This window comes from Zonotrichia albicollis, chromosome 2 (assembly GCF_047830755.1).
Source record: "Zonotrichia albicollis isolate bZonAlb1 chromosome 2, bZonAlb1.hap1, whole genome shotgun sequence".
Classification (NCBI taxonomy): Eukaryota; Metazoa; Chordata; class Aves; order Passeriformes; family Passerellidae; genus Zonotrichia; species Zonotrichia albicollis.
The window spans coordinates 20,774,580-20,797,723 of record NC_133820.1 but is presented as its reverse complement, the minus strand read 5'-3'; the positions used below and the strand labels follow the sequence as shown (position 1 = coordinate 20,797,723).

General features: G+C 37.0%; 1 protein-coding gene across 5 annotated transcripts in view; it reads right to left on the bottom strand.

The window, feature by feature from the left end:
• The window catches only part of CFAP47 (cilia and flagella associated protein 47), a 274,906-nt gene that overhangs the window by 206,816 nt on the left and 44,946 nt on the right, over positions 1-23,144 (bottom strand). For all 5 annotated transcript variants that reach the window (XR_012578854.1, XM_026791865.2, XM_074534560.1 and 2 more), the window contains 7 exons: positions 15,573-15,673; positions 13,436-13,564; positions 12,430-12,679; positions 11,449-11,655; positions 10,666-10,759; positions 9,985-10,125; positions 7,263-7,458 (listed from right to left, as the gene is read on the bottom strand). Coding sequence is in view for 4 of the 5 variants with exons in the window: in XM_026791865.2 (XP_026647666.2) it covers positions 7,263-7,458; positions 9,985-10,125; positions 10,666-10,759; positions 11,449-11,655; positions 12,430-12,679; positions 13,436-13,564; positions 15,573-15,673 (1,118 nt within the window). In the remaining variant the exon portion in view is untranslated. The remainder of the gene's footprint in view (positions 1-7,262; positions 7,459-9,984; positions 10,126-10,665; positions 10,760-11,448; positions 11,656-12,429; positions 12,680-13,435; positions 13,565-15,572; positions 15,674-23,144) is intronic.

Below are 23,144 nucleotides of genomic sequence, written 5' to 3'. Positions count from 1 at the left end.
TTAGAGATGAAAGAAAAATTACAATTCCTACTTCAGGCAGGATGCAGGATACAACTATTGCTCATCAAAACTGATAATTATTCATCTAAGAATGTTTGAAATATCACTGACAGATCAAATTAATACCCTTGTCAATTCACAGTTCTAAGCAGAAAAGTTCAAAGAAGCACCACATGGGGCAATAACAGAAAAACAGAGACACTGGGGATATGTCTCATTTATTCCCATCTGTTGCAGAACACTTTCACCCTGAGGCATGCACATTCATCTTTCTGCTCCTAAAAATAATTTCCTATAGTCTTTCTATGCAGTTTTGGTTTATTTTCACTGATTCTTATCCTAAACAATATCTTCAACTGATGAATTTCTGAGGGTTTTATATATCATGTAAGAGCAGCATTATTTTTATCAGTCTCCATTTCTTTGGCCTTCTTCAGAAATCTTCCCCCAATAGGGTGAGGAAGCCCCACCAAGGACCCCCCAGGACCCTGAACATCCCAACAGCTGCACCACTGCTGGAATCAGGGCTGGTGACTTCTTATTTTCCCTCATTCATTTCTTTTTTTCTCTCTCTTTTTATCTCACCTCTTTATCCAAAACCCACTGCCACATCCTTACAGAGTAGATCAGGGAATAACAAATCCACTTCCACAACAGTTGTGTGATTTATACTAAAACTTTATGAGTTTTTGCAGACCCTGACTTCTTTCATTCCTTTCAATCATGAGTATTTCTGAATCTTGGGTGCTCCTTTCTCCTTAAGAGTTGCACCTCACACCATGGCATTTCACTTAGACATCATTTAGATTTAAAATGCTACAAATCACAGCAATTCTTTGCAGATTTTCTGGCTTCTAGACTGGCTTCACAATGATTACTATAATGTATGTGTTTTGCCATTTAGCAAAACAAAAGTTAAATATTGCTCTCAATGAAATTTATTATTTGATACTTAAAATAAATTAAAAGAATCTTTCTCAAACTGCACAGGCTGAAATATGTTTCCTCCTCAAAAAATATCTGATGTTGTATTACTAAATCCTCAGTTACACCACACTCAATATATATATTTCCCGTGCATGGCAGAAGTGGCATTAGTTATACAAATAATCAAATGCATATTTATTCCAATTAACATACAACAAAGTTCCCTGTTTGGCTAAAAGCAGAATTGCTGTTTAGGCATCTCACAGTGTATTGCAAGTAAGTAAAATTTCTTTCTAAGCATTTGTCTGATTATTTCTCATTAGAAAGTGATGGTTTTGAGGACCAGCATATATTTATATACATATATGCATTTTTTCATATAAGCATACATGTCTACAAACACACATAGGTATGTGCATGTATGCATATATGTACACACAAACATGTACAAAATATACATAGGCCTAAGAGTTTAGGCTTTACTTTCTTTTTTTAAGATCTTTTTGACAGGTTTTGAAATATGAACCCTTTGAATGTTTTCAATATACCATTCCAAGGATTTCCCTTCTTCGTACTTTTATTTACCTGAAGCTGCATAATGCCAGACAGCATAAATAGTTCAAAATAATTTTATACTTCACAAAAATCTAAAAAGTGAAATGAAACATGAAGTTCTGCTTACTTCTCAATGGCATGTGGACTTCAAACTCAGAAAATAGTGTTTTTTCTCTTTTTTGTTAAATAAAAATCTGATATTATCTTGTGGGTTTTTCAGGTATAGGAAACAAACATGGAGTGCTCAAATCAACAAAGAAAGGCAAGCAGGACTGAAAAGCCTATTTATTGGATTCCCTATTTACATCTTATCTTTCATTCTTATGTTCTGCTATGCAGATCAAGAAATATAATGCTGAAAAATGGTTTAAAACTTTGCAATTTATATTTCAGGAAACATTTTCCAGGATTTATCACTCAAGAACAATGCCCTCTTTTTTTCTTTAAGTCAGACTTTTTATAATCATGATAGCAGTTTATTAGATAGTCTTTTCTTCTTCTTTAATTCAGCCTTTTATTAAGTGTGTAAAAAGCAAGAGTCAATATTTTGGAACATACTGTTTTGCAGTGATTCTAAATGAAAAAAAAAAATACATTAAATTAAACAAGATTCTTCCTTTCCACCCTGCTAAGGGTGGAAGCATTCTTTAACTCTAGTTTCTCATTTTTCTCTGAGAACTATTAAATTGAGAAGCAAAAAATCAATGGACTTCCGAAAAATCCTTCCTAAAACTGGGGAAAGAAAGGAGGACAGAGGACAAAGGACAAAGAAAAAGTCATTAAAACTTAAGAAAGAAACAAAAATGTAGTACTGAATTCCTATGTCAGAAACAACCTTAAATAAAAGTTCTACAAAATCAGTTTTAAAACAAGAATTCTACTTAACTCTCGTAGAATTATCTGAAGATCTGTAATCACACACTAAAATATCTCCTTCCCTAACATTTTAACTCAGATGCGTTCGATATATTGAATTGATATCAAAATTAGAAAATATAAAAATTTAAACCACAAAACTCACAAGCTCATGAACAGTGAAGTGAATAAAATGTATAAAACCCAAAATTTTCCTAATTGGAAGTAAGAATCATACAAATTGCCGCCTATGCCTAAGATTGCCAGACGCATCTATGTTGGCAATGGATTAGAATTTCTCTTCCCTCTTTAGCAGATTTTCCCTGTTAAGTGAAGATATATCTGCTCTGGGGACAGCTCATTAATCTCAGACATTGATTTACTCTTCAGGTATTGCTGATATTTACTGGTTGTCATCTTCTCTAACAATTTTATATTAAATATAGAATTATCTATTCTATTCAAAATCTTCATGGAACACACTGAAGAAAATTCCCTATTTCCAAAAACATAATTTATCTTTTTTACCTCGATAAGAATCATAATTAATAAGGAAGAGACATAGAGCTCCTCAGGAGACAATTTAATTCACCAATCTGCAAGATTTTCTACCATTTAGGGACTACAGGATTTGAATTACAATATCCTTTACTCTAACAACTCTTCAAGGGTTTTTCCTGACTGTTACTTTTTCATGTTATTAGCAGTTAGTCTTTCAGACAAAAATGTTGAAAAGAAACATGAAGAAAAGGAACACCAGAAGGTAAACTGAAAAATTATTACACTCAAATAATTAAAGGAATTAATTATTCTTCTTTTATCATTATTATTGTTCATATGATGCCTTAAGTGGGTACTGTATCTTATATTTCATGCCTAATTATAGTCTCAGCATAACAGGCATAGCTGCATTTCACAGTTTTATGGCATTTGGACTCAAGTTTCAGCCTTGCTTTCCAGTTTGTGGTCAATAAGAGGTGGTACAAAGCCTGCCCTTCCAAAACACATGCCAAGATGCTTTTAAAACATCTATTTTTCAGAAGCAGTAAGGAGAGAAGATGTGGAGACACTAATCTCCTCACTAATGTTCTCTCTAAGCTATTAAGATCTTAATTCTTGCAAGAGGAGAGTTGTGATGAATGGCATAGTTATCTCCAGCTTCAGAAGAGTGTAATAAAGATGAATATTTGAAACCTCTCTGCACTGCAGTAGCTTGGGCTTTTCTCACTGTCACATTTCACTTTAAGGAGCTTAGGTATCAAAGGAAAGACTGAGAAATGTGTCCTGGAAATATCTTCATTTATTTCATGGAAATTGATCACCCAACAGACTGTTTTGAGCTGAAAACAGCAGCTCAATACATTTTGCTAGTCAGGGATAGGTATTCAAAGCAGAGTTTTGGATGGTAATATTCAGAAACATAAATGTTAAGAAAAAAGTGCTCTCTGATCTGCACTGTATTAAGATTTGGGGGAAAAAACACCAAAACCCCAACTAATCCTTCTCTTAAAATTAGCAAATAAGAACAACCAAAATTCAAAACAGGATATTTGAGACTTTCAGCTGAGATGCAGTTAATATACTCTGACATTTTTCCTTATGACACCTAATTTCCTCTGGAAAAGCCTGCTTAAACGCTTAGTTTAAAGCTAACATAAATTAAAATGTCAAAATATCTGAGTATAAATTTAAAGACTGATCTTAACATCATAAAACTTAAAGGATCAAAAGTATATCAGATTATTAAATCTGCCAAAGTATATAAGCTCTTCTCCAGTGTATGATCTTAAGAAAGAAATTCAGACTAATGACCCCTGGGGGACATTACTGATCGCCAGACTGTGCCACTGACCACAACCCTTTGAGCCTGGCAGTTCAGCCTCATTTCAGTCCACCTCACTGGGCTCTTAACTGGCCTGTTTTTCACCAGTTTGGTTTTGAGGATGTCACAGGAGGCTGTTGAAAGCCTTGCCCAAGCTGAGATGAACAACATCCATGCTCTCCTCCATCCACTGAGCTGGCCATGTCGTCATGGAAGGCAATCAGGTTCATCCAGCATGATTTTCCCTTTGGAAATTCATGGCAGCTACTCACAAAAATGTTCCTCTACTCTGCATGCATGGTAATGCTTGCACAGATTATTTAATCCATCAGCATCCCAAGAGACGAGCTGAGGGTGACTGGCTTTGAAGCTTCCTGGATTCTCTTTCCAGGTGGGAATGACATCTCTCCCAAACCTCCCCCCCTCAGATTGTCCTGACCTTGCCAAGGCTGTTGAATGTGACCCTATAACGACATTGGCCCCTCAGCACTTGGTAAATCCCACTGGGTCCCCTGGGCTTGTGTTTGTCCAGGGGCTCCCAGTCTGATCCTGCTCCACCAAGGCTAAATCTTCCTTGTTCCAGACTTTTCCATCCATCTCAAGGGCCTGGGATTGCTCAGTGCTCAATCTTAAACAGCAGAGACCAAGGTAAAAGAGAAGGCATTGAGTCCCTCAAGTCTTTTTTGTGCTCTTTGCCTTCAGATTCTTTACCTCATTTGGAAGAAAGAACAGCACAGCAGCAGAAACCTAGTCATTCTGAAGCAGCAAAAGCAAAACAAACTGGAGGAAAGTGAAGGTTAAACAGAGAATTCAAAGATATTTTGAGGCACGTCATCTCTGGAACAAAACAGTATCAGATTGCACAACTAGATGCTTTCATAATGCAAAGGCAAAACAGTAAGAGTATGAATTTCATGATTTTTCAGAATCTTCTCTCTTTATTTTGGATTATTAGAGCTTTCCCAATGATCATTTAGGCCATTTGGGGAGAGAAATGGAAACAGAAGCAAAAGAAAAGGGCATGCTTATGTGCATACATCAAGTTATTTTTGTGTGCTCTACAGAAAAGTGAATACAGAACTCATTAATCAAAAAACCTATAAAGAAATTGATATAGCAAGGCAGTATATGTAACTTCCATATGCAGGAAGTATATGGGAAGTTTATATATATACATAAAATCTGCCTTTTCATTCCAATCTTGCACCTCTCTGAAAGCAGAAAAGTATAATTAAGTGAAATTGTAGGTGGGAACTGTAATGCAGATAAATGTCCCCTGGCAGTAACCACAGAATTCATCCTCACCTGTGACCCAGAGTCAAAGCTACAGTCAGACTTGCACTAATTAATATATCAACCTAATGAGTTATCTGTACTGACAGCATGATTTAGCAGAAGTTATTATTATTTTCTGAGAACACCAATATTGTAATTAAAGTGTTCTTCTTTGGTGCCAATTTTGGGGAGCCTTTAGAACTAAATAATTGTAAAAAAAACCTCTACTTTACAATTGCTGATAATTATATGATGGCTTATTAAAAACAGGTCCCTCATTTTTATATTATAATTCATTACCTACTCTTAGGCAACTAAAGTAACACTTTCAATAATTGGCTCCTTCAATGCATCCTTAGTACATATTCCACTTGGACATCTGCAGCTTTTTTATCTGGCAATATCCACTAGATCTGCATTTTAGAATTCACTCCCTAGAGACTAAAGCTCAATTAAAAGTTTAATGTTAAATAACATATATTTTGGCACTCAGATTCTCTCCCACAGACCAGAACCAGGCCAGCCACACCTCAACACCCAGGTATTACTGGAGCCTTGCAATCAAGAGAATTTATCCATGCAGCATTTATAGTGAGGCACAAGCCTGGCCAGGCACAGCCATTCTCTCTGCAAGTTGTTATCTACACACAGAGGCTCAGAAAAGCCCAGCAGAGCAGTGCTGGCAGCTGTAAGAAAGCCCCACTAAAGCAGGCACAGATAATAAAAAATAATATATTGCAAATACACCCAAGGCATGTTATTTAGCTGAGGAGCTCCCTGAGTTAATCATAAGACCAGGCTCAGACAATAAAAAAGAGCCAGTTTCTGTTGGATGCAGCAGGTATAGACTAACATTTCAATCTTACCAGCAGAATTACTCAACATATTTAAGAATAGCCATTACAATTTGCTTCTATACAGTAAAATGAGAAAAGCAAAGGGATAATCAAAGCATATGCAAAATAAAGATTCTGCCCAAATGAGGCTAATGGAAGATGACATCCAAATAGATTATCCATAATTGCAAGAAGTCAGAAATTTCTTGAGGCATAAAATGACACTAGAAAATTTTCTCCACATGTGGCTTAGGAGCCATTCTGGAAGTCATCCCTGCTTATCATCAGACTGGCCTTTCTTATTGTTCACCACACACCCAAAATTACTGCTGAAAAAGGAAATTAAGTCAGGGTCAAAAAGCAAAAGTAAAAATTCATGAAAGAAAATAGAAATAATAATTACAGTGGTTGAACAGTTTTATGAGATTTGAAAACCAGATCTGCCTAGATCAGTTTTAAATGGAAAGGGTAATTTTATCTAGGCTTACTCAAGCAACCATGAGAGTCAACCTGCTCTTGCAAGCCGGACAGGATTTGTAATCTGGAACCTTGGTCTCTACTGCTTTCCCAAATGTCATTGAATAACGGACACAAAAAATATTCTAGAAACCCTGAAAATCTAGCTCTCAAACATGTCACTGTAAGCACACATAGTAACAAATGTGTCTGACTATAAACAGGAATATGAAGACAAAACAATTACTGCTAGCACTTCCTGACAACATTAATGGAAAGAAGAAAGTGAGAAGGCTTACATCATCCTTTATGCCTAGTTAAAAACTGTAAGACACATCATATCATGAACAGTGCTAATCAAAGGGCACTGATCTTGGAACACTGAAACACAAGGAAATCAAATACACATGGGTAGGCAATAACATATCAAAAAATACTTTCAGCGGCAAGTTGTCACAATATCTCTATCATTAACAATTGCAAAAATCTACAAAAAGAGTATTAGAAGAAAGAGTGCACTGGAAGAGTTATCTCACCTCTTTCATTATCTTTCCACACAATTTTTCGATTTTTCTCATAATTTTTATTCAACCAGATGAGGATGGTTCGCTCATATCGAGAATATATATTACTGCATAAAGGTTCTGATTTTATTCCTGGCATGTTCTGCAAGCATTCCAAGCTCGAGGGGTCAGGAACAATACGGGAAGAAACACGTGGAAGAACAAACACCTGAAATGAAAAAAAATGTTTTCAAGTGTGAACTGTAAAAAGAATTTCAAGCTGACAGATAAAGAAAAAAACAAGACTTCAAACTCAAAAGGTTTTCTAATTTAGGGAAGATTTAGGAGATTGTACATTAGCACCCACATAACCACTACACAGGATGGTGAAAGATCTCAAGGGCAAGACAAACAAAAAGCTGCTGAGATCACTTGGTTTGTTCAGCTTGGAGAAGGCTGAAGAGTGGCCTCACCACAATCTACAAATTCCTCATGGAGGAGGACAGGAGATGAAGGTGCTTATCTTCTCTCTCTGATGATTAGCAATATGGACATAAGGAAATTGAATGAAGCTGCAACAGGGCAAGTTTAGATCTTAGGAAAACGTTCTGCACTCAGTTGGTGGTTGGTCACTGGACCTGGGAAGTGGTCATGGCACCAACTCAGTCAGAGTTCAGGGAGCATCTGGAGAATGCTCTTAGTCATATGGTTTAGCTTAGGTAGTCCTGTGAGGAGCTGGGAGTTGGAATCAATGCTCCTTATGGGTCTCTTCCAATTTGAGATATTCTCTGAGTCTAAATAATTTTTGTTTTCAACTTTTCTCCAACTCATCAAGTTTTGATGAACCCTGTGAAATTATCCTGTATTCCAAGGATAACTCTGCAGGTTCTACCCAAAGTTCTAAGTGCTGAACTACTTACACTGATGTCCAGCACAATCTATAGAAACATTCAAATTGATCTTTCATGATCCAGTTGCTTATTTAAGTCCAAACTACACTGATTGTTTCTCCGGAAAAATTCTCATTAAAAGTCTAAAATAAAATTCAGGGCAGAACTGGTTTCCTGGGCTGCAAGTGCACATGGGGAGCTCATGTCCAGCCTCTCATCCACCAGCACCTCCAAACCTCCAGTTTTTGGCAGAACTGCTCATGATCTGTTCATCCCCCATCCTGGATTGATACTGGAGATTTCCTCAACGTGACTAATATAAAATCGGATTGAATAAAGGCATTTCAAGCTACCTTTTTTTCAGGATTTCAACTCATCAGGAAAAAAAATCAAAATCCAAACAACAAAACACACATATAGTATTAATTTTGGTGGGGTTTTGCTCTGTGCTAGTCTGTCATGTACCTATGAATACTACAGCAAATTGAAAGAACAGCAAAGTGACTTGCTTTCTGGAAACTATGATTGCGTTTTTCTAAACCCATGTTCCCATGAGTCCTTAAGTCATCTGTCTCAGCCCAAATACACATGCTGTTTCATCTCTATTTTTTATTGTGCTTTCCCAATCATTAATCACATAGTCAGAGAATAGTTGAGGTTGGAAGGTGGCTCCAGAGATTGCCTGGTCCAAACTTCCTGCTCCAAGAACAATCAGAGTGCTTTTCCAGGACTGCATCCCACTGGGCTTTGGATATTTCCAAGGACAGTAACTCCACAAACCCCTCAGGGTATCCATTCTAGTGTGTAACTCTAACAGGAAAAAAGCTTTTTTAACTTCAAAGGCATTTCCTGCACCTCAGCTCATGCCTGGTGCCTCTTACCCTGTCACGAGGCACAACTGAGGAGTCTGGCACTGTCCTCCTTACAACCAAGCTCCCCTCAGGTACTGAAACTCATTTTAGATACTCCCCTCCACCCAAGCCTTCTCTTCTGGCTGAACAGTCTCAGCTCCTTCAGTCTCTCCCTAAAGGACAGATGCTCCAGTCTCTTAAATCATCTGTGGATCCTTCACTGAAGTCACACCCCAGTACATCCATGTCTGACTTTTACTGGGAAGACCAAATATTAGCTGTATTTTTAATATCTTTTCCATCCCTTGGAATAGAAATAAATAAATTTTTCTCTTAGACACATAAATGCACTCATCATTGAAGAGCACATAAGATTTACTTTGGAAAACATGGCATCCAAGATTTTTCTTTCTCACCAATAAAAACAAAATTGAACAAAATCTGAGAAGTCTATACTGACCAAGATGATCATATTTTAAAATGAATAGTGATTATAAAAAATGCTTAGCTGTTTAAGAATTCCATTTGAATATAAGGTAATGATTGCTACAGTTACACATATAGGCAATTATGTCCAGTGAAAAAGGGTTCTAAGCAAGGTAACACAAAAGCATGAAAGAGTTTTCTTTACTTACACTAATATTTCTATAATATTTAATTCTACAAAATGCAGACTGTTATAATATAATATTCCCTAGTTGGAACATATTAACACACTTATAAGGTTTTAAAGACAATTAAAATATTCTCACTCTCTTTTTTTTCTTTCTCTAAAAGAGAGAAACAAAATACTTACAAGCATTTAGTTTTAAAGATGTGTTTGGAAAACACATATATATACTCCAGTATACCACAGGATATATTTATACTCCAGTATACCACAGGATATAAAATAAATATAATTTATTTTATAATAAATATAAATAAATTTTCAATTTATTTATATTTATTTCAAAATAAAGCTTTTAGCCATCAGTTCCCCAGAATCTGGTAGCAAATACATCTGCAATTTACCTTGTACATCTGCAGCAGCACATCTGTCCAAGCTCGTTTGCTCATTGTCTCAAAGGTTCTGCTCTCCAGAACAAAAATACGCCTGCCACTTAACTTGCCTGGGCTTCTCATGGTTCCCCTCTTCGCCTCAGGTACAAAACACTTCAGATACAAGATGGGAATATTTTTTCAATATTCATTTCATCAGTTTGTACAGGAAATTCACAAGAGGACAATAATTAATCCATGACATAAATAGGTGGTAACATCTACTATAGTGCAATAGTGACCAACATTTACAAACATCTGCAGTTTGCTGCTGTCTCGGGAATAAGCACCATAAAAAGGAATCAACAGGAGCGAAAACAGCAATCAGAAAACAGGGAAAACACACAAAATACTTAAAGATGGTAAAATCTGTATGATAATCAGATCTCTACTTTAAAACATATTTGTTGGACATAAATATCAGATATTGACAGCATCAGAAGAAATTGGAAAAAAACAGGGAGACCAATGCAAATTTTGGAGTCAGCTTAAATTCCTACTTACTCTCACACATGTGCTTAGAGTTATGCAATCCAAAACAGTCACCACAGTAAGAACACTCATGGACCACCAAGAATTTCCACTAGAATCCAAAGGACTGAAACTGAGCACATGGGCTTTGTTAAAAGGAGAAAAAACACCAAACCTACCTACCCTCACTCCAGTATTCACTTCAGTCCATAACTCATAATCTTCTGGTGAAAGCAGAAATTCTGGCATAATATGAGGAAGATATGCTCCTTTCCTTCTGAAATCACAAAGCAGGAGAAGTTAATAGGAAACAGAATTAAGAGAAATCAAATTTTTTCAAGTTATTTTATCTTTGTGTAATCTCCTCAATCTGAATAGCCTCTGGAGTAGTGATCCAGCTCCTTTAAATGCTTAGATAATCTTCATGGATAGAAACTCATGTTCAATTCCTATGGCTACAATTACACACTTAAAGAACATACAGCTCTGGATAGATTGGCTTCTTTTTGAGCATTGCTCCTCCAGGAAGGATTTAATATAACATGAAACATCAAAACAAATACTATCCATTTCCACATGAAAGCCAAAGGAGTCATCAGGTTCCACCAAGAGCATCAGTGGAATGGCGAAATTATGAATGAAAAACTTGATCTGACTGTCCACTGAGCCTGACTAAGAAGAAAGGCTGCAAGTCATCTTTTGCAATTAAGGCAGCAGAGTTCCTGTGGAATTCCTGCGCTGGATATAACCCTACCAGAGGACTTTTTGATTACTGCAAACTGCACAGATAACCTTGGTAAAAATAAATGAAAGGTTATAACACATACATCTTATCTCACAAAAATTATAAAGGAAACCCTAAACTCACTGTATACCATCCAGTTAGAACTAGGCTTGAGGAAGGCTAATTTTAAAAATTGGAAAGAAAAGAGGCACACATAAATATCTCATCATACTTGAACTTACTTAAGGAAGGAAAGCAATTCAGTGTGCTGCCAGTGGAGTTGGAGCATTCTTTCTACTGGATCAGTAGACAATGACTGGCTTGCTGCAATGCCTGGTATTGATTGTCCATTCAGATGCACTAACATTTCATAAAAACCCTTATCTTTGTCAACCCTTCGTTTAAAATTCTTTTCTTGGGCAACAGTTAGCTGGACTATACACACATCACTAGGAGAGAAAATGTTTTGATATTATATTGATATAATTTGATATTATGCTTCTATATGCCCAAAATTAGCTACAATTACATGTTTCACAAGGCTAATTTAAGAAACCATGAATTAAAAACAGCAGCAAGGAGGGTTGTAAAGTACAGCACTTTTTCATCTTTACAGAACTTTCATAATAAAGTAAGGATTTTGAACTGCATGGAATATTTATACCTTCATAAATAAAAGCTTTCTGCCAAATATAATTTGGATTTTTATCATGTTTATAAATGTCTATGTGAGTCTTTCCCAGCAGAGTGGCTTCTTCACTATTTAGCACCAAGCTAGAAAAAATCAAATCAGTGAGGCCATCACAACTGATGTTATTTCCAGAGTGCTTGCAAGACTCTTGATTATAAATATTATTTCTCATTTGTTTCTTGATCTTTAGATTATGTGGGGGGAAAAGACATTGTTAAAGAACCTGCTTATGCCACCAAAAAAGGGACAAAGGCTAGAACTGTTTCAGTCTCAGAGGAGAATCAATTCCAGTTAGGAAGATGACATACAGTTTGAACTGTATATTTAACACACACTGCATTATGATACACAGTATCTTAGAAAGTAAAAACTAACGCCTGAATGATATTTTCATATAAGCACCATATAGAAGCTACAATTTTGATAGAAAACTGTGCATTGGAGTGTGTTTCTATTCCTTAGATCATACCCAAACCCCATGAGTAGATCTGTTATCCTGTTATGAAACAGACAGGAGTTAGGCATCAATTACCTTCTCAGTGAATAAGGTATGGAAATGGGATTCTGTCCCTTAGACCAGCCAAAGAGTGTGAACCAACTCTGGACAGCATTTAGGGTCTTTTGAAAGAACATGTAGTCCTCCTCATCTTCATCAGGAAAAAATGATAATTCACACTTATCTCCTTTCTCATCAGTTTCACTGTCAGTTTTACTCTCTTCACTTCCTTCTTCATTCTCTTCACTTTCATATTCATCACTCTCACCTTCATCAGTGGTAGTCTCTGAAGGATACACACAAAATAAAACATCCAGGAAGATTTCTTATTTCCCCTATTTTGTCTAGTACAAAAATATTCAACACAGAATTGTTAACGAAGAACAAAAAACTGCCAGACAACAAATGATCAATTTACTTTAGGAAAAAACAATTTAAATTACATTTACACATCTTAGGAATAAAGAAAATGATATACTGAAATTTAATTTCACTTTCATAAAAAGCATTACCCAACCAGCAAAAAAAAAAAATTAGAGCATGGCTTACAAAACTATAGCCAGAATCTTAAAAGGAACAGTCTCACACAGTTCCAATAGACCCAGCTTTGCCTGTCAGTCACTGCAAGTTCACTTTAAGAGTTATTGTACAGGTATAACTCCCACTACATCTATAAGCCTTTGGACTTTTCTCCCTTCTGCTAGGTTTTCTCACTCCTAAATTCTGATCTGTTCATAACTAATATATTTTAAAAACTATTAGTTGTTCACATCAACAACATTGTCATTGCACAAAAAGGTAACTAAGAAAACAAACAATAGTTTTCCTTACAGCACAACTAACTTAGGTCAGTCTCCATCCTTGAAGGAGTATTGTAATACCACTGTTGCAGTTTCACTAAATTATGCAAAAATAAAATTAATTTATACCCTTGTGAAATTAAAAAAAAATATTACTGGGATTTAAGAACAAAAACCAATACAATGTGGAGAAAAGAGTCTAATTCTTTCTAAGATCATTGACTTTATGTGCTGTACTATACCTGATTGAGAATCTTCACAGCTGGAGCCACTATTTGCACCTAAGGAACTTGTGGAATGGGTATGTGAAGGTGATGCTGGTGTAAAGCATGGCTGTAGAACAACTTCTCCAGTGCTGAAATCTTTATTGTCTGTAAAAAAAGATTCAAGTTGCAGCTGAGAAAACACATTTTATTGTCTGTGCTCTAACACATTATAAATATCTACTTTATATTTTTCTACTTCATGCTTCAATTAATCAAGTAACAGTTCTTATTTGACTCATAAAATTCTCACTTTGGTCATTTGACCGGGTCCAGAAAAAAATTCATGCATTTTTGGGGTTTTTTCCCCATTAACTGTGTATTTTACAGGCTGTATCTTCCTGCTTGCTGAAAAATCCCTATCAGAACAATGCTTAAGAATTCTGTGTCATGACAAAATACTCTTAAAGACTTCTTGTTCACAGCTGTGTAATGAGTCTCTCATCATTATCAAGCTCTTTCAGACTTGACAACACATATTTTACAAACAAAACTCAGAAGTACACTTTATCAATCCATCAGTTCTGAAGTGACAGATGTTCTGATATTCTCATGTTGGCCTAAAATGGGATTAAAGGATCCTCTGTTGTCAGTTCAAAACAAGAGGCACCAAGTGAAGTTTCCAGAGAAGCAAACACACCACTAAGAGAAGCAAGAACTCTCTATGATTATCTTTTAACTTTTGATTGCTGGCACTGTTATTTTTACCATCTGTAGGAAGTAAAACAAAAGCACAGTGTCAGAGTGGAGGCAAAGCCTTCCGGGATACCTTTCAGACACTGTGTTGTATAGATAAGGTTTGGTCCCCCATTAAACAGCATTCAACACCAACAGAGTCTATACAAAATTACATAAAAATATTCAAGGCATTTAGCAGTAATGGCTTGCTTCAAAACTAACACAAACTGATGCGTAAACAAACCAATAAGCAATCAGTGCAGGACAGAAATATCCCAATATTAATGGGTGATCCTTTATTATAAAACCATCACTCCATTTTTGGCTTAATCCTCAATGGAAATCTACAAAGCATCTTTAAAAACAAGCTTGCAAAAATGGTATATTGGTCACAAAAAATAAAGAAAACTATCAAAAAATTACACATTTTTCCTCTTCCTATTGTCATTTAATTGTGCTATGATCCCTGAATGATGTGGTACTTATACCTATCTTCTTACATTTGGATGAAAAAACCAAAACATGACCTGTCTTCTTGCTAATCCCTTTCTCAATTTCCCAAGTATCAGTTCTCTTTTCTCTTGAATACTCTGAGTGACACACTTACTTTAAGTTGATGCAGTCTTAGAATTCAGACTTTGATGCTAAATCTGTCTCAGATCTAAGAACTTGCTTACGTAAAAAACTTCTCTATTTCATCAAAATACATCAGATCACATATACAGCTATTAAAAAAAAAAAAAAAGTCATTTACCCCACACTGAACCTGCTTTAAGCAGGACTAGATGGCCCCAGGGATCCCTCCCAGCCTGGATTATACAATGACAGCCACACACAGAGATCACAGATCACTGAGGCAGCAGAGATGGCTCCAGCAGGGGGGACACAGGCAGAGATTTACAGACAGGGGCAGGCAGGGAGACATAATGCAGATAAAAATATTTCTGCTCCTGACCACAGGTTTTTATTAGACCCTAAAAGATAGCTGTGCCTTTATCCCTTCAAGGACAGGAGTTATAAAACCCTGAAAACTATTCCCAACAGGCAAATAATGATCACATTTTAAAATAACATCATGTGGTTTCTCTTTTGCTTTCTTCAAAACATATGATCACTGTCTATCAATTCAAATTAACTTATTTTCTAATGTTTTGGCTGTTTTCCCTATTCATATTTTTAAAATTTCACAAACATTCTGTAAGATTTCAGTTTGTGAAATGTTTTTCAGTATTTCTGACCTGATCAATTATATAAGTGGTCCTCCTTTTCAACAAGAAAACTGAAGCTATTAAAAAATTTAATTGTGGTTTTCCCCTGCAATAAATGAGGGAAAATGCTGTCTTGATAATCATATTCTTGTTATCACCCTGAAAACACTGTTTTTTTCTAATACTAATGGACATAATATAATTTCAGAGGTAGAGTTTTGACTGCTTACTGCTTCTCCAGATAATTTTTTGATCAGAGGAGTGCAATGCCAAGAATGGGTATAAGGTGAGAAGACAATTGTCTGCTGTTCCAGCAACCTGAAATGAGAACCTGTTGAAAACAAAACAGAAGTTACCATTTTCTATTTGCCAATGGTAATCAAGATATTTTTCAGCACAAGAACAGAAGACAGAGTGAAGATATCAGAACTCCTTCATTCTTCTCTAGTGGTTGAACAGATTACGCAGGTGGGACTGAACCCGCCAAAATGCTGAAGTTTGGTATAGTATTTCCACTTTCTAGTTTTACTATGAGCCTGAGTGTACCATCAGTCTGAAAGAGTCAGCAAAGATTTAATGAAATAAAATAACTCTGTATTTCTAAAATGAAAAATAAAAACTACTAAAATTACAACTGACATTAATAAGTCTCCTAAAGAAGCCTGCTAACTTGCTAAATAATTTGTCCTACAACTTTTGACAAGGGAAGTTTTCTTGAAAAGCAACTTCTGTTTTGATGCAGCATTTATTCTGCAAGACTTTACAGAAATGTCAAAATAAATATTTAAAAATAAATAGATTCAATATAAAAACAATAAGATATTGACTGCAGTTGCTGGAATATAACAGAAATTGATGTCCATGCTCTGATGTTCACTGGAGTGTCTGCTCTACCTGCAGCAACTTTATTGATGTGCAGCAATGCACCTTTTAACCCTCTTTTTGTACTTCACCCCAGTCTCTCAGTGTGTAGTCAAAAAGCAAATTATTGCCATCAATGCAATGCTGGGAGCCATCTGTATTTATGTTCTTAGCTCATTGCAAATGACAGGTAATTAAACTGAGCTTAGTCCTATGTTATTAAATAGCTGAGTTTGTAGTCCTTATTTATTTATTAAAAAATATTAATTTTAATTAATTGTTTTGACTAAACTGCCAAAAGTAAAAAGAAAAATGTGTTTTAATTATTCAAACAGCATGCTGATATCCATCTTGCTTTAATACATTGAGAATTATGCATATTGAAAATATACCTTGCAAAGAAGAAATGAATATATTTTCTGTTTCCTTGAAACAACCAAAAATAACTTTATATTTATTGCAAATTTAGATTGATATTAAAAGATATGACAAGACCTCTCAGATTAATTTATATATAGTATGAGATAATTAGATTTTACTGGGGTTTTTTTGTGGAATAAGATAATCAAGGAAAAAATAAGTGCTTTAAAAGTATCAGAAGATAGCTTTGTTTCCTCCTTCATACTCCACTCTCCAAACACAATATTCTTGGACATCACTTTCAAGGCAACTTTCATAAACAGAGCAAGGTTCCAACAAAATCCATAGCCAACTTTCTTACAGGTAAATATTCCCATTGGGATTCCAATTTGATATCTTACAAACATTTAAGTAGATAATCCAGCTCTGCAATGCTTTGGTTTGCTCTTAGGAAATGTTAATCCTACTGGAACTTGGCTGGAGGTAAGGCAAGGGCTCTGGCTACTTGCACTGTGCAGAATAATATTTCTTGCAGCAAACATCTTTCTTTCAGCTTTTATTCAGCAAATAATCTCAGCAGCAGAGCACCAGCAGGACAGATGGCTGTGAGAGGCACATCCACACCTACCTGTGTGCACAAAATGTACAACTGTACATGCTCAAAACAAGTGTCAGGGCTTGTTTGTTCTACCTTTACCAAGCCATTGAAAGACACACAGGATCAGTAACTACAACACAGAAAGGTTTGCAACTTCCAACTCACGACTTTACTGTGATAAATGGCAACTGTCAGTATTCTGCAGGCACTCAGGTGAACTTCAGACAACAGAGTGAGGGGCAGGAAGGGAAGAAAGCTGTACAGAAATTAATGAGAGATAGCTCTCAATGCAGACATCTGAGTTACTTTCATGTAACTTATCAGACTCAGTCAACTTCCTGACTTCTCAGTTTGAGGTAAGCACCTCAGCCATTTCCATCGTAAATGCCTGTGGGAACCCAGCACATTCCTCTGGATTTGATTTCCAGAGTTGCCAAGAACCCCATAGAGGGGCTCGGAGACCCTGGCATGCTGCCCGGAACACCTGGTGGCTTGATTTTGATCCTTCCAAGGAATTGCCAGCTTGGCATGGGGATGTGAAAGCCACATAGGTTTGAATGGTGTAAAAACAAGGTGTTCACAGGGTGAAAATGTAGGTTTTAGGATTTTTTGGTATGGGGGTTATGGGGACAAAATGGAGGAATAAGGGTGTGTCTAGTCCTTCTTCTTTCTTCTTCTTGTTCTCCATTTTTTGCTGTGATGTTGGCACTTGGGGATTGGTTTAGAGTAGAAGGGCACTGTTTAACATGGGTGATAGGTATTGGGAATTAAAAGTAAATATGTTATATGTAGTTTGTAGTATAAAAGCACAACACCGCCTCAGGGGCGGTCAGAGTGCCTGTGGCTGCCTTGCTGAGCAGATCTCAACTGGGCAAAAAGAAAATTTTGTAGATAAGAAATAATAAACAACCTGAAGACCGAAAAAGTGAAGAGTCCAGACTCATTTTTCGAAAGCACGGGCTGCCTCAGAACCATCCCACGCATCTCAGGGCAGAGACAGACAGCCGACCCAAGAAATACCAAGCTGGGATTCAGGGAAATCTTTACTCGTACTCAGATTTGCACAGTAATGTAACACAGAAAAGTGTGCTTGGGAACTGCAGTACATCTGAACCACTCACACAAATTCCATGAGTGAAACTACTCAGAGCAAAGGAAGGAACTGCACAATGTACAATATAAAAACAGCCCCACAACAGAACACCTGTGTACAGATAAACCCCTCAGAGCTCATGGTGCTGCTGCACCGTTTCCTGGATGTGCCTTGGTGGCTGCTGTGGTAACACAGTAAGAGACACGAACACACCCAGCCAACAGCAAACAATGCACATATTGAGGAGAGGGAGATGGATCCTGCAAGTCAACAACTGATTCTGCAGCTGATATTGATCATAAGGATTAAACTTCCATGACTGTGGCTGCAGTGTGCAGGAGATGGTGGAGTTCAGGACTGAAGGATGTAGAAGGGACTGAAGAAGCTGTTGTGGGGGTGTTCAGCTGTAAGAAGGCTCAAGGAGACCTTGTCTATGTGCAAGTATCAGATGGGAGGGAGTAAGGAAATGGAAACTCTTCTCAGTAATGCTTAGTGAGACCTCAAAAATACAGAGAGTACAAATTTAAATACAGGAAATTCTATCTCATCATAAGAGAAAAAAAAAAAAAAAAAAAAAAGAAACCACTAAAACCATGAGAGTGGCTAAACACTGGAAAAGTCTGCCCAGAGAAGTTATGGAGTCTTATCCTTAAAGATACTGAAAAAATCAACTGGGCAATAGAGTTGATTCCTTGAAGAGGGGCTGAGATGATCTCTGGAAGGTCTTTCCAAACTTAGGCATTATGAGATAATAAACTTCAACTCACCTATTGGCCACCTGTCCACTTATCAGTAAGCACTGTATTATCCAGTAAGTACTTTATAACCCAGTATGTACTTTATTGCACCATTTTCCCAGAAGTGCTATTTGAAACAAAATTCAAGAACGAGTCTGTACCTAAAATTTTCATCTGAGATTCAAATAACACCACTCCATTCACAAGGACACATGGCAGAAAAGTGAAGGTGCTAGGAGCTAACTATTTATCATATGCCTTTGAGGAACTGAGTCAGAGGGCACCAGACAGAGAAGCATGCACACCAGCATACAAATACAGATGAGAGATTACAAAGACATGTGCATTCTGTACATGTAAAAGCATCTTCTACCACTGACCTTTACTTACAACATCATTAATGAAATAATGTTACAACACTAGAAGTCTTGTACAACATATTTATTTTGTATTTGTAGCAGAGTTTAATGAAATATTGGAAAAGTCTGTATTATTCTATTGGAATGAAAGGTACTTGTGCTGTTAGCAAATGTGAAGTCACTAAATACATTAAATTATTCAGTGTATTTGGTTTTATAATGTTTACTAATGCAAGTAAAAAAATTGTTATCTGCATGAACCATCATTGCCACTGCTACTCCAGTGTTTATTCCCTAATGCATATTTCCAAAGAACACAGAAAACAAGAATGGCCACTAAATATATTGTGTTTACCAACATCTGAAACCTGCTGAGCACCAGAAGCAAAGCTCCAACTGTGATGACAAAAAAATACCATTCAACCCTGTAAAACAAAGCTTATATAGAAGGGCTTTCACTTCTTTTAAACTAACTCTGGGGTTTTTTTTTCATTAATTTGTTTGTTTTAATGTTTGTGGAAAGACAAAAGAACCCAAATCAAAATATATTTATCTATTTTAATCTGCTCTATGGAATTTCAGGTATTTCCTAAGTACAAACAAGTCATTTTTTTGTATCCAAGTACCCCAAATGTTCTAAATATGTAGGCATAGTTAAATAACCCTTCTTCAATAGTATTCATTAAGAGATGCAGAATATCACTAAATTTCTAATGAGAAAAAGATCCAAATCCATCAGCATCTAAAAAGTTCCTGTAGCAACCTCATTTGTGTAAACTAAGAAAAAATATTTAAGAAAAACTCACACTACCAGTTTAGGAAACAAAACAAATTGCTTGCAGAAGTGATTAGTGACAAAAGAAAACCTTACCTAAGAGAGTGGCATTTTACAGATCTTTAGGAATAAAGAACAATGTTCTTTATTCACAATGTTAGATGCTGGGAAGTTGCAATTTAAATATTAATAAAGACCTGCTCTCCTCCCTCTCCTCAAAAATCCTAGAACAAATACAGAGATGATGGAACTGGAAGAGGAAAAGATGACCCATGCCAGCTCTGCCATTATTCACAAATAAGCAGTTCCCCAACACTGAAGGATCCTTATCCTTTGTAGCAGGAGCTCAGGCTTCCCCAGCAACCAACATAATACAACAGTGAATAGTGGCTGACACATAATTTCATGCTATATGTGACACTTATAGCTGGGAAAGCAGTCACATTTTTTCCTGGTAGCAGCAGTGACGTTAACACTTAATTCCTGAATAAGAGATGCTTCAGCTGTCAGGGACCATCACAATGGCAGAAAGGCACAAGCACAGAAAAGAATAGAGTGATTAATGGGCTTGGACCATCCTGGTTTTCAAAAGCACTCCCAACTATCTAAAGTAAAATGCCAACATATTCCTAGGTCAGATGAATGCTGCAGAGCAGCATGCAAATATCAAGAACTCCAGTGTTTCCTAGCTCCCTGCTTTCTCATGAAATGTGAATGATATTGAAAGAAATTGACAGCTCCTGCTCTCCCAGGCATGCCAGCAGAATCCATGGATTTGACATTTGCCAGCAGAGCCTATTAAAGAGCTGGATGCTTTGGGCATGCTTCCCAAAAGCAAAGGGAATGTTTTCCCCTGTGAGACACTGAGATCTGATGGACTATCAAAACAACTGGAACCAATCCATAATTGGGTTAGTGACTGTGTCTCACTGCTATCATATTGTTATTACAGGCTACATTCCCTGACACTCTCTTCCTGAAGTTCCAGCCATGAATAATGTGAATAAATTCAGAAATTTCAGGAGTTTCCATGGCTTCCCAGTGGTAGAGGAAGAGGGAAGGGAGAACTGTAGAACATTGGAGGAAAATACCTCAGCACACTTGCGTCACCAATGACACACCAACCTATTTACACCACATGTGAGGATTTTAGTACATTTTTCTGCACAGAGCACCATTTTCTTTGATTGCCTGTTTACTACTTATTCTCAGAAATAGTAAGTTAAATGTCATTTCAATCAAGATGGCAGAAAAATTTATTTTCTGCTAAACTCTTTGTATAATCATCAAATTAAAATATATAATAACAATAATCAGAGAACAAATATATAAACATGCCATGTTTGCAGAGGGTTTTTTTTTTTGCAAAGTGTGTGTCATAGCTAAATATTTCTCCCATTTATTAAATACTCGCTCAAGACAGTCTTAGATTTAATGTTAAATTTTACTTCTGAATTCCTATCAGTCCTATGTAAGGAAGAGTAATTTCTTCTGCTTTGGATTCAAAGGAGCAAAAAGAAAGATTTAAAGTAATATCAGAATTATGTACTTATGCATTTATTAGAAATTAATGCACTTTCATATGTTCCATTTAATGGAATCTGTGCACACAGTAAATTATTTCATAAATGACAATCATATATCTCTTCAGTTTTCTTTTACAGTTACATTTAATATTGATTTAGTATAAAAAATGATTGCCTGTCATCTTTCAAATGTTTTCTGTAAAGCAGCCAAATCCAACATTATCTATTCTCTAGCCAACGTTCACTCTGTTTTAAAGCAAAAAAATATATTCTTATTTAGGACTAAGTATGGGCTATGTGAATCAATCCTACTGACATTTTAGACCTGAATTTATAAATGCAAAATACTACAGAGCCTAAGTGCATTGGGTTTGTATGGCCAGGTTTTGGTAGTGAGGGGAGCTATAGGGGTGGCTTTGAGAAGCTGCTGGAGGCTTCCTCCACCTCCATCAGAGCCAACAGCAGCCAGCCCAAAGACTGATTTGCCATGGCCAAGTCTGGGCCAAGTAGAAATGGTGGCAAAATCTCTGTGATAACATACTTAAGATTTTTTTTAAGTTATGGCACAGATATAATGCAGGCAGAGAAGAGGAGAGTGAGAATCAGTGGGAATGTTGGTCAGCCCTGCAGACCAAGGTCAGTGCAGAAGGAGGAGCAGGAGGTGCTTGAGGTACCAGAGCTGGGATTCCCCTGCAGCCCTTGGTGAGACCACGGTGAGGCAGCCCAGGAAGGGCACAGGGGTGCAGAGATCACCTCAGCCCAGAATGGGGCTCAGGGATGCAGAGATCACCTCAGCCCAGAAAGGGGCACAGGGGTGCAGAGATCACCTCAGCCCAGAATGGGGCTCAGGGATGCAGAGATCACCTCAGCCCATGGAGGAGACCCAAAATGGAGCACAGGGATGCTGAGAGGAGGCTGTGAACCCATGGGATGCCTGTGGTGGAGCAGGCTCCTGGCTGGAACCTGCAGACCTGTGGAGAGAGAAGCCCACCCTGGAGCAGGTTTCCTGGCAGGACTTGTGACCCCTTGGGGGACCCAGGCTGTCCTTGAAGGACTGCACCCCATGGCAGAGGGCACAGCAGGCTGGGGAGGACTGCTGCCCATGGGATGGACTCACATTGGAGAAGTTCATGGAGAACTGTCTCCCATGGAAGGGAGCCCATGGTGGAACAGGGGAAGGACTCCTTTCCCTAAGCAGAAGCAGAAACAATGAATTGTGAGATGAATTGACCACAACCTCCATACCCCATTTCCCTCCACTGCTGGGGAAGAGGTAGAGCTAGGAAGGAGAGAGGGGTGAAGGGAAGGTGTTTTTAAAGTTGTATTTTACCTCTCATTATCTTGCTTTGATTTTTTAGTAATAAATTTAATTAATATCTCTAATTTGAGTCTGTTTTGCCCATGAGGGTATTTGATGAGTGATCTCCCTTCTATTTTTATCTCAACTCATGAACATTTTATTATATTTTCCCTCCACTTTCCAGTGGCAGAGG